This window comes from Aphelocoma coerulescens, chromosome 3 (assembly GCF_041296385.1).
Source record: "Aphelocoma coerulescens isolate FSJ_1873_10779 chromosome 3, UR_Acoe_1.0, whole genome shotgun sequence".
NCBI classification, from domain to species: Eukaryota; Metazoa; Chordata; class Aves; order Passeriformes; family Corvidae; genus Aphelocoma; species Aphelocoma coerulescens.
In genome coordinates, this window is record NC_091016.1 from 56,377,364 (window position 1) to 56,388,316 (window position 10,953).

At 37.4% G+C, this 10,953-nt stretch overlaps 1 protein-coding gene across 5 annotated transcripts in view; it reads left to right on the forward strand.

Moving 5' to 3' along the window:
* Positions 1–7,919, forward strand: part of FMN2 (formin 2) — a 172,901-nt gene extending 164,982 nt beyond the window's left edge. For all 5 annotated transcript variants that reach the window (XM_069010364.1, XM_069010363.1, XM_069010362.1 and 2 more), the window contains 2 exons: positions 5,662–5,743; positions 7,112–7,919. In XM_069010364.1, the coding sequence (XP_068866465.1) occupies positions 5,662–5,743; positions 7,112–7,138 (109 nt within the window). In that variant the 3' untranslated portion in view covers positions 7,139–7,919. The remainder of the gene's footprint in view (positions 1–5,661; positions 5,744–7,111) is intronic.
* Positions 7,920–10,953: the final 3,034 nt, after the last annotated feature.

Sequence of the window (10,953 nt, forward strand, 5' to 3'; positions counted from 1 at the left end):
TAATAAGCACTTAGTAGTATAAAAAGTATTGGCCTCAGCCTTGTTTTGTGTTAAAAAATACAGAATATCTGCAGAAAAATGTCTTTTGGGTTCCATGAACTATACTGTCAGCTGTAAAAGTAATATCTGTCTGAGTTTATCATGGAAGTTTTTGTGAGCAGCTCTATTATCTAAGGCATAACTTTCCAGTCCTCTCACTGTGATTACATTTGTCATGTCATAGTGCTCGCTAGTGAAGTGTAGCGCGACCAAGCCTAGATGGAGCCAGTAGGAAATGAATCTGTCTGCCACTGATACTTCAGACAAAATTATTAATGTTTAGTGGCAGGGAAGTGGCTACCCCTTCAATGGATTGAATGATGACAGAAAGTCTTTAAGCCTTGATAAGGTTGTGGCCAGGCTGGCTTTTGGTCTAGAAGGTAGATAAAAATACTCTGTCTTTTGGGTTTTTAAGCATGTCTGGTTTCTTTTTCCTGTGTGCATGCCAAAGTGTAACTTGCTCATTCGTCTTACAGGCTATCTTTATACTTATTAATAATTTTTATATCTTTGTCTCACAATAAATACGAGGTATGAGGAGGTGATAGTGCTGGAGAAAAGTTTTTATTATGATGGAAATAAGAAACTACTTCTTTTGTTACAGGTGACAATTGATAGATTCAATCTTATTTAGTACAGATTTCAGGAGCGTAATTCTTAGGCTCTGTAAGTGACTGTCTGTTCATTCCCTTGTGGATTTTTTTGTTTAATTTTTTTTTAGCTGATCCATGGATTGCCCAATGTTGTATGTTCCCTACACATTTTCTGACTGTTGAGGCTGTTTGGAAGTATATTCTGTCTGAAATAATGCTAGAAATGCTTTAGCTAAATTTAATATTTAAGGAAATTCAAGTGATGAACACTCTTAACAAGTATTTATAGAATCTGCCCTAGGCCTGAATAACTCTGCTCCTCAGATTACTAAATTGAGAATTAATCAACTCTCTGGTTGTCTAGGCTGGGAAGACTAGTTTTTTTAGGATTATGTTCTCACTAAGACAAAATCAAGAAATTACTTGAGAAAGGAATAAGAGGCAAAAATTGCTAAAGGTAACACAGCTGATGTTATTTTTTCTGTCAAACTGGTATGCTGACTTTTGAGCCTGAATTGGCATAAGATGGGACAGGGAGTGACAGTAAATGAACCCGAGTCAGTTTGCTGAAAGAAAGTGGGTTTGAGAAGCACTTGAAAAGTATGAAGTGGGATAGTTTGAGCATCGGTTTAGCAAAGAAGCTTGGCACACTGCAAGCTTGCAAAGCATTCCCATCACACTTACCAAGTGACCAAGCACACCATGTCCTTTCCACATCCATCTTCCACTCTCAGATCATGCCTTGAAGATCTGTCCTACTTCTAAGGATTTGGTTGCCATTGAGAGTGATGGCTCTATAAGGGGACTGCACAGCCTCTCTAACAGAAAGTGTTAGTAGTGTGGAACTAAATAGCTTAAAGTAAAAACAGATCTTAAGAACAATAAATCAATCTATCACATGCCTGCCTTTGCCTAAGGGTTGTAATTCTCAGGAACTGGGGAACACTCACCTTCCTCAGACTTTTCTTTCACAGTCTCCCCAGTGGCAGCCTATCTTTCCACACAGGGCCTGATAATTGAATACCCACCCCTTTTCTAGGAATGTCTTTTTAACTGTTTTTTTGTTCTTTGACCTCTGCATTGGCTCAGTGGTAGTGTAATTTTGGCCTGGAGCTTGGAAATACGTTGTTGTATGCTATTACTTCTCCTTTTGTGACTGTTGGGACTCTTGTGTTATTTTCTCCAAACATCCATTTTCCTCCACCCATTATTGAATTAGATCCATTTGTTTCTTCATAAAGCTCTATCAATGCACCACAGCTGAGTTAACCCAGTCTTGAGTTGAGTTAACCCATAATCAGTAGTGTTCATGCAATTTTTGCACCTTTTTTTCTTAGATTATTATCTTGCCTCTCCATGCTGATCAGGGTCTCACTGATGTCAGTGGGAAGTAGTGCAGGAAAAGCCTGAGCAAGAGGAAGGTACACAGGGATTTGCTTGCCACTGTGAGAAATATGACTTGAACCAGGTATGAGCTGACAGAAGCAATGTGGTTTTGCTTAGATCTTTTTAGTTTCATGGAAAGATGAAGAAACATTCATGGCCAATAGAGAAAACCTAAGATGACAAAAACTTGCCAGTGACAATTATTTTCCAACTGAAGTAAGACTATTGCCCTTACTTTAAAGTTAACATTTTATCTGCTTTTCTACATCACACAGTTTAAACAGCGTGGATCCTCCTATCAAAATACATCCTTTTCCTCTTCCAGAAGGATTAAGTTATTTTATTTTTACATTTAATAAAATCTTAATTAAGCTGAATGATCAGCCTTCACTAAATACACTTGCAATACACTGTAAAAATTGATAATCACTTTCACTGGTTTATGATTTAGTCCTGTGGAAGGCTAATGGTTACCTTCACCTCCATTTTACCAGTCTTCTGGCTTTTCTTTTTTAGATACAGCTGTAGATTTATACAGTTCTCCATGCTTCCAGATTTAACATGGTCACAAACTAAGCCTCCTTGAAACGAACCTTTGGTGTGCTATCTTTACATTTCTCAGGGCATTCTTGCTGAAGAAGCATATGTATGGGTCACATGGGCTTCACTGAGGCTCTATCCAACTGCTTGGATCTTCCTGCACAGAGAGCAGGATGCGAGCCAGGAGGCTGTGAACTGTCCCAAACCCACACAGTGAGTCAGTGATATGGTTGGAACTGGAACTAAGTGGTTGCTAGCTCTCAGCTTTAAGTACATTAGGGAGTAATGTATCTTCTGTATTTCCCTTGGTATGAATAAATAGGCTCAAACTCCAAGGAATTTCATAAAAGCTCCCAAAGCCTTGAGGACCACAACCATACTATTGAGACCAGCACCTCTTACATAATCCTGGAAATTTGGGTAACACAAGCTTAAGGTTGTCACTTATCAGTCTGGAGGTTGTGGATCATTTTTGAAGTGCTATCTAAGGGACACAGGAGTTCTGACTTCCTCCTTCACAGAGTGCCGCGTTACTAACATCTCGCTGTTTCAAGCAGAGACAGCCTTCTCTAAACAGCTGTTTCTCTAATTGAAGCAGAATATGTAGAGATGTTACACTGACAGTGACACTTAATGGGACCTGCTCTGTAGAAAAGAACTGCATTATCAAGCGTTCCTTACTGTGTGAGGATTTTTGTCTTGAATTAACATGAGACCCACAGGGAGCTGTGTTGTCTCGTGACCTGGTACGTTAGCAAGCAGTGGGTAATCCATCCTGGAAGGGGAATATTTAGGTGGGACAAAGACTGGAATTGAAGATTCCCTGTCATTTCCCAAGAATAACATCTGGATCTGTGTGAACTGGTTTGGTAAATATTTTTGTATGTTACATATGCTGCCATCTGCATGTGGAGTAGTTGGAATACCTGCATATATTACACTGCTACGATAAAACCATCACTTAGATAAGCTCAATAGCTCCCTAGGACTTGATACTAATTTACTCCCAAGTAAGATTTCATTTTTTTAGTTAAATGATGTCTACCAGTGAAGGGAGCCAGCTATACTTGTATTTGAAAAAAAGGAAATTACATTATAGATGTGTTATTTTATATCTGACTTTGTGAAGTGGCTTTTGATAGGTTGGAGTGTATCTGAATATTTGGAAAAGATCACGGGAAGATCAATGTCACAGATATTTTTCCTCTGTTGGAGGAAAGTAGACATGAAGCAGAAGAAAAAATGTTGTAGGAAAAAGAAAATGTCCTTGAATTTTGCTTCATTCTGCATCATTCCTGTAAATTTCTATTTGAAGCTATCACATTTTGGCTGCCACTTTGACTGAATCTATTTAAATACACTTTAAAGGTGAATTACTTGGCTGCTTGACATTTTTGTTCTGGATTATGCTGCAGCAGTCTTATCTGATTTGCGGTCACAGAGAAAGCATTACAGCTTGAAAATAACAGGTTTCAAAGCTTCCCCCCCCCCCCCCCCCCCCCCACCTGTGCACATGAAGGTCTCCCCACACTGACAACATACAAGGCCATCAAATGGAGAAGGCAACTTGTGGATGTGCTGGAAAAGAACTGACATTTAAATTAATTTTTGAAAGTATAATTGAAACTTATGAAGAGAACAAGGTGTGTCTGGTGAAGTTGAATAGAGGAGAGATGAATGTGAAGGCGGTTTTTATAATATGCTTAGCAGACTCAGCTGGAGTTTTATTTTCAAAATCTTGGCCCTTACCACTCACATAAAAATATTCAAAAATAATAGTAACACAAAGTCTGATTCTCACATTGCCGTGTGTAGCCTCAGTGAAATAACAGACATACAAGTGGTCTGGAGATGAACCACAAGGAACCAGCCAAGGACATACAATTTCTTAATATCATTTAACTGTTGTTTCTTTTTTTTCACTCTTGGATAATGGTGAAAAGTCAGACTAACTGTCATCTCAAGTCCATTTTTTTGGCAAGATCAAGCCAATATAGGACATACATTTTTGTTTTCTATTTTCTTATTTAGCAATAAAATTATCATCTCTCATTAAAAAAAAATTACAGATCTCACATGATTTAATGTTCTTATAGAAAGTGTTTATGTAAGTCTTTGAAGCTTAGAGAATTCGTAACATAAATCTGTATTGTCAGTGTTTCAGCAACTGTGTGTGTTTGCAAGGTTGATCTATAAAATGAGTGAAAATGGTAAAGAAATACTTTACAGTGTGACACTGAATCCATTAGCTTGATTCTGGCAGGTTCGTAGTCTGAATGTAGTCCTCTGCCTTTCACAGTTTGTTTCCTATCTGCATGACAAAAAAGGACATTTTCTCACCAAAAATGTGGTGGCATTTCACAAGTTCCTAATTTGGTACTGTTTGCCAAGTCAGGAAGCACTAAGAAGTGGACCCTTACTTTTAGAACCTGCTCCTCTCTTTATCCAAGCAGCCCAAGCACATTCATCCCCAGTGGTCATGTAAGCCTTGAGGTTCCTCAGCTTTGGAATTAAAGAGATGGGTCCAGTGACATGCATCACCTTGGTTTAAACATCCTGTTCCATAGAAATTTTCCATTCTTTGTTTTTTTAAGTTAGAGAGTAAAGACTAGAAATTTAGGTTAAGCTATTTTGCCATTTTAAATACAAACAAAAATGGGTGGGAGGGAACATAGCTTGGTGAGAAACTTTGTTTAAACTGTAGTTGAAGTACTGAGGGTTAGAATGGATGAAGAATTTTTTTAAACAGTGATAAAAAGGAGTTTTCTTAGCAATGTTTGCATGAATGCTCTGAAATGTAAACTTCATGTCATCCAGTGTATTTTAAACCCTCATACATTTGAATCTTCAGCTGCAGAAAGTACTGATTGCTTTTGTAACTAGAATTGATTGTGCAGTTGATTATGCCTGTCCATGTAAGTGCCAGATATGGCTACAAAAGCCCTGGAATGCAAGTACTATTTTGTGGAGCATGCTAATGAATATGTGGAGAATAAAGTTACCCACTTGTGTCCTCAGGCCTTAACTTGTAAGTTATATACTGCATTGTCTTTGTAAATATTGTTGGTCTACAGGAGCATTTATAGATTTTGTCTCTCTTCAGAGTCAAAGAAGCAGAGGAAGTCTGCAGGCAGAAAAAGGGGAAGTCACTGTACAATATAAGACCAAAACATGACTCTGGAATTGTAAGTAAAAAATGTAGCAATACTTCTATCACTTATTCTACCTTTTACCCTTTGCATTTTATAGTTAGGTTATTCTTGATGTATGTTTTTGTTCTGAGTTGGTTTTTTGTTTTTATTTTTTTAATGTTTGACATTTGCCTTAAAGGTGTTAGATTAACAAACTTGAAATCTGCCTATGAATATTACTCCTCAAAATAGATGTAGCACAAGCAAGACCAGTTTATTATTGCCCCACCGTGGCAATCTGTGTTGTTCCCAGTCTTGGTGTGGGATGCACGTAGAAGGCAGAAAGGCGAGTCTGGTCTTCCAGCTTATTCAGTCTGTGTTCACTCTCTTTTCTACAGATGCAGAATGTGAGGAAGAATTTTGATAGTTACACATTTTTCAAGCTGGATCACTGTATTGAATACAGTGGTTTCTGATCCACTGATATGGATTTGTTTGGAATAGAAACACTAGAAAAAGATAATACTGTGCTTTTACCATTCTTTTGAAAACAACTTCTGTGATAATAGAAGAGTAATTCTGGCCATTCAATGAAACTTTGCCCCTATGATTGCCTAACCATTGGGAGGATCATGACTGATTTTACAGAAAAATTATTCTGGTACCTCACATTTAAATCATAGCTGTAGCAACTGGCCATCATTTATGTTCTAAAAATATTAGAAGATTTTTTTAATGTGTCTATGTCCTCTTCCCCCCGCCACCCCAAGACATGACTTAATTCTTTTGTGCTTTGTAGTCATGGCTGTGTAGTCATATTGTCTGTGACACATCTTGTAGATGAAGCATGTGGTAATTTACTGTATTCTAACTAACATAATCTGACACAGGAAGCAGCAATATTGCATTTATTGTTCCTTATTTTGAATGATTAGTGAGAGTTGACTAGTTAGTGCCACAGGACATGCAAATAGAGTACTAGCTTGGTAAGGAATTATCATACATTTTATCAATTTTATGTAAAACAAGATCAACCTGTTATTTCAAAAAAAAAATCCCAAAATAAACATTGTTTTGGATTTCTCCATCTAACTTATATCCTACTGTATATAAAGACACTGAGAGATTTAAGAAATAACTATTTGTTTAATTATTCCTGTATAGTTCTTATTTGCACTGAAACAGGGACCTTCAGTCTTACTGAAAATTTGATGAGTGAAAAGGAAACAAAAAAATATTTGACAAGCAGTGTACAGCTGTAGTCTACTTCAGTTCTAGCTTCAGTTTATTTGTGAAATCAGTTCTACTGTAAATATAATCAAACATTTGCCCATGTATTTCTATGCTTTTCATATTTGTGTGAGGTGGTTTTGTGTACACATAAATTTTGTCCTTATTTTTTAAATTTATTTTATTTTTCAGAAAGCAAAGATAAGTATGAAAATCTGAGAGAAGAAATTCAAAAGCCATTGTTACCTGGTTACCAAAACTCAACATGCCTGTGGGTGGGGAGTGAGAGGGAAGGAAACTGCATCATCCTGATCATTTGCTTCCTTGACCTTTTAAAATTTGCGTTTTGTTCTCTAGAGATTTCCACCAACTGATGTGTTACTGTACATTCATTCACGAATGTAATCACTTTAATGGAGTGCCCAGAAACAGACTAGGTATGGACTTGAAACACCTTCCCTGTACTCTGTATCTCCTTTGCCACTCGAAAATGGTATTTTGTAAAGTGTATGGTATATTACAAATAGGACAAGTCAGCATGCCTAAAAAGCGGCATCTGCATCAGTTCCAAACATGCTGAAAATTGCATTAAGTTGAACTTCATAAGAATACTACTTGGTACAGGAAAACATTTCCATTCCTACTGGCAACATCTAACACAAATACTTCATGGCACTGCACTTAGATTAGGGAAAGAAATGTTACTCCTAGTGAATTGTTTGTATCCGTTTCATGTTGGCATTTGTAGTTTGTATTTTGAATCGTTAAGTGCTGTTTATACAGTATAATCAATGCTTTCCCAACTTGTTTGGTTGCCCTCCATGACTAAATATTTGTGGAACAAGATGTTTACTGTAACTATCTTTAAAATCGATAAGGCAGCATACTTTTACTTCATCTTTTGCCAGATAGTGAATGCCAGGTGGTATGGGGGTCAGAAATCCAGCATCGTAAAAAAAAAAAAAAAAAAAAAAAAAAAAAAAAAAAAAAAAAGTGAAAAGCAGGAAAATACAGAAAAGCACAGAAGTATGATAGAGAGTATGAGAGATTGGCTATTATAGTTTATTAATATATAAAGCAGCTAATACTTTTACATGAACTTTAGAAGGTATAGTATAGTTTTAACTGCTGATCACTTAAGTCAGACAGGCTTTTGGCCATATGTACGTGACTTCCCTTCTGGAATTAGCTTTACAGTTAATTTAAAACTGCTTTAGAGAGCCATTAAAAGATGCACATGGAGACGACATTTATGGAAAACAGTAGCCAATTCTAGTGACAGAACATAGACTACCAACTAATTGACATCAATTTCACACTTAACTGAATTACAGACATTTCCTCCAGGCTTTCAGTGTCCCTGACTAGGAGTTAATGATTGAAATATAAGACTTAGGGTTTCCATTTTAGACCACGTGCTTAATTCCTATTTGCAATCCAGAATTTGCTGTATCAGTTTTGAACTGCTCAACTGATAGCAATCCCTTCATCCAGTCCTTATTTAAGAGCCCCAAACCGACCAGCTTGATTGGTAACATTTTTCTTTCAAAGCTAATTTTTCCTGAAACCAGACCGTGTGTGCAACTCAGTTGGATGCACGTGCTCACAAATTTGGAGCCTGAAAGACACTGGGGTAAGGCAGATGAGCTCTAACCTGCTGGGTTGGGTTATTCCCTGTCCAATCTAGCACATCAAGAGACATTCCGAGCTGTTCAGAGGCTAATATACTCTACAGGGTGTCGTAAAAGGAAGTGCAAAGTATGACCTCAGGAATCTGTTACTCTTCACATATACCAAGCACTAGAAAAGATGGGTTTTTTTCACTGTGTGAAAAGCAAGTCTCCTGTTGTTGATAAACCTATATGAAAATCTGTACTTCTCATAATTTCTGGCAGGGATATAAATTACCAAGAATGGAATTCTAAAATTTTGTGTTGATGGGAGTAACATTACTATTTCGGGAAGAGAAAATAAGAGATTATTTGCTGTTACAACTAACTTATGGAAAAAAAATCTTTAAAGAATAAAGCTATTTTAATGGCACTGATTCAAATCCATGTTTGTATTTATGTAAACAATAGTCTTTTCCTCCTAACTTTGCTCCTAAGTGCAAGGATACAGTAGCATGTTTTCATTTGTAGCCTTCCTGTTCTCTTCAGTACCTACAGTATGTATATTACTATACTAAATGAAATAATAGATCATCTAACAAAGATCACTATGTGCAATACTGTATTTAGTGTTTCTATTCCAATTTTTTTAGAATGTTAATTTATATGAAAATAAAAGGAATAATAATGAAATAACTGCCTTCTCTTGTCACTCTGTCTAGGCAGTAGTGTGTTACAAACTGTTTTCTCCCTAAGCACCACATCCCATTCTGGCTCCTGTGATCAAGGAAGAGCCTTTGTGAAGAGATCAGAGGAAACAAGGCTTCTCTCTTTGCTTGCCTTTTGGAAGCATGGAGACAGTAATTCCCAGTTATATGTATATACTTCCTTTTCTCCAGGTGGTGGTAGGGAGAGCTCCAGCGTCGTTTACCCAATGAGACTATGTAAAACTCACTTCTCCAGCTTGTGCATGCCTCCTAGTCTTGCATAGGACCAGCAACCTGGTCCTACTAACACTGCTGAAGTAACAGTCTCAAGAAAGTCCTATTAGGGCAAAAATACGCATTGGAAAGTAATTTCTGGATATTACAATCCTTTTATATATATGCATGTGTTTTGTCCAGCAACCTGCTAAATCTGTCACATACATACATACCGTTTCTACAGGATCTGCAGCATGTATGCTAGAAGTTATTTCGAGCCTCTGTCTCCCTGAAGAAGTGCCAAAGGTAGACTGCAGCTGATGGAACCACTACATAGATTTTTCTTTCATTTTCCTCAGACCCAACCTACTTGGTTGAACATGTCTCTCTTTTATATAGCTTCTCTCCAACTTGTCTCAAACTTCCATGCACAGTAGCCCACTATGTGCAGTACCACAGCTGACCCACAGAACCTCACGGGGGACTCCAAACACGAGTTTCACTTCTGCTTTTTTTTAGCAGCACACTCAACTTTTTACAGAATTCTGGACCAATGTTTGTTTGTTTGGGTGTGTTTTAAAGAAGTTCTCACTCCCCTCATTTACTGCAATCCCCCCCTTTACTGCAACATCAAGCACTCTACACTTTGAGTTGGCCCTAATTTAACAGTTCTCACAGACAAAATTCTGAGCCTTTGTTGATAACCAACACCACGTATCGCTCACTGTTACTTAAATGCAGCAGCAAAAGAAGGACTTTCATACCTGAGCAGCAGATGTGACTTACTGACAAGAACAATCTGGGTTTTTTATGAGGAGCTAAGAGGATTCATGTTGTCTTTCTTGCAAATTAAAGCCTTACAGAAGCATGGTACTTTGTCACGTCATGACACTGTAGTGGTTAGCTTTTTTTAAAGTACCTTTCATCACCCCAAAATACTTCCAAAACATAGTTAAGTATTAACCAACTGTGGCAGTAGGAATAATAATTAGAGGCATCTTCCACTGACTGACTTTTTTTCTTGCCCAGTTTTTCAGTGATCAGCTTAAAAAGTTGGAAGCAAATATTAATTTCATTGAGAGAACATATAGCAAGTCATTGCATTGCAATTATTTTGTTGCACACTCTAGGTTAAAAGCAAAGCCAAATTTGTGACAAATCCACTGTATCGGTTACTTCAGTTACACAAATTTTAAACTGCTATGGACAGAATAAGTGAAAACTGGTGAAGTTGACTTTTTCTGAAGATAGTGTAAACAAGTGAGCAAAGGGAGGAAAGAGAAAACCATGCCCCACACCGTTCATGTCTGCCACCCACCAAGAGGATTCTCATTAAAGAACAGGTTTCCTGAGCTATTCTCTTGTTTATGACAGACCCATCTGTTCCAGTGTATGATATTCATCCAACCTACTTGTAAAAGCATCCAATAGTAAGTCCATTGCCTCAAAAAATGGTGTCTTTCTGAGGATAAAGGGTCCCTATTGCGTCAGCACTGTTGTC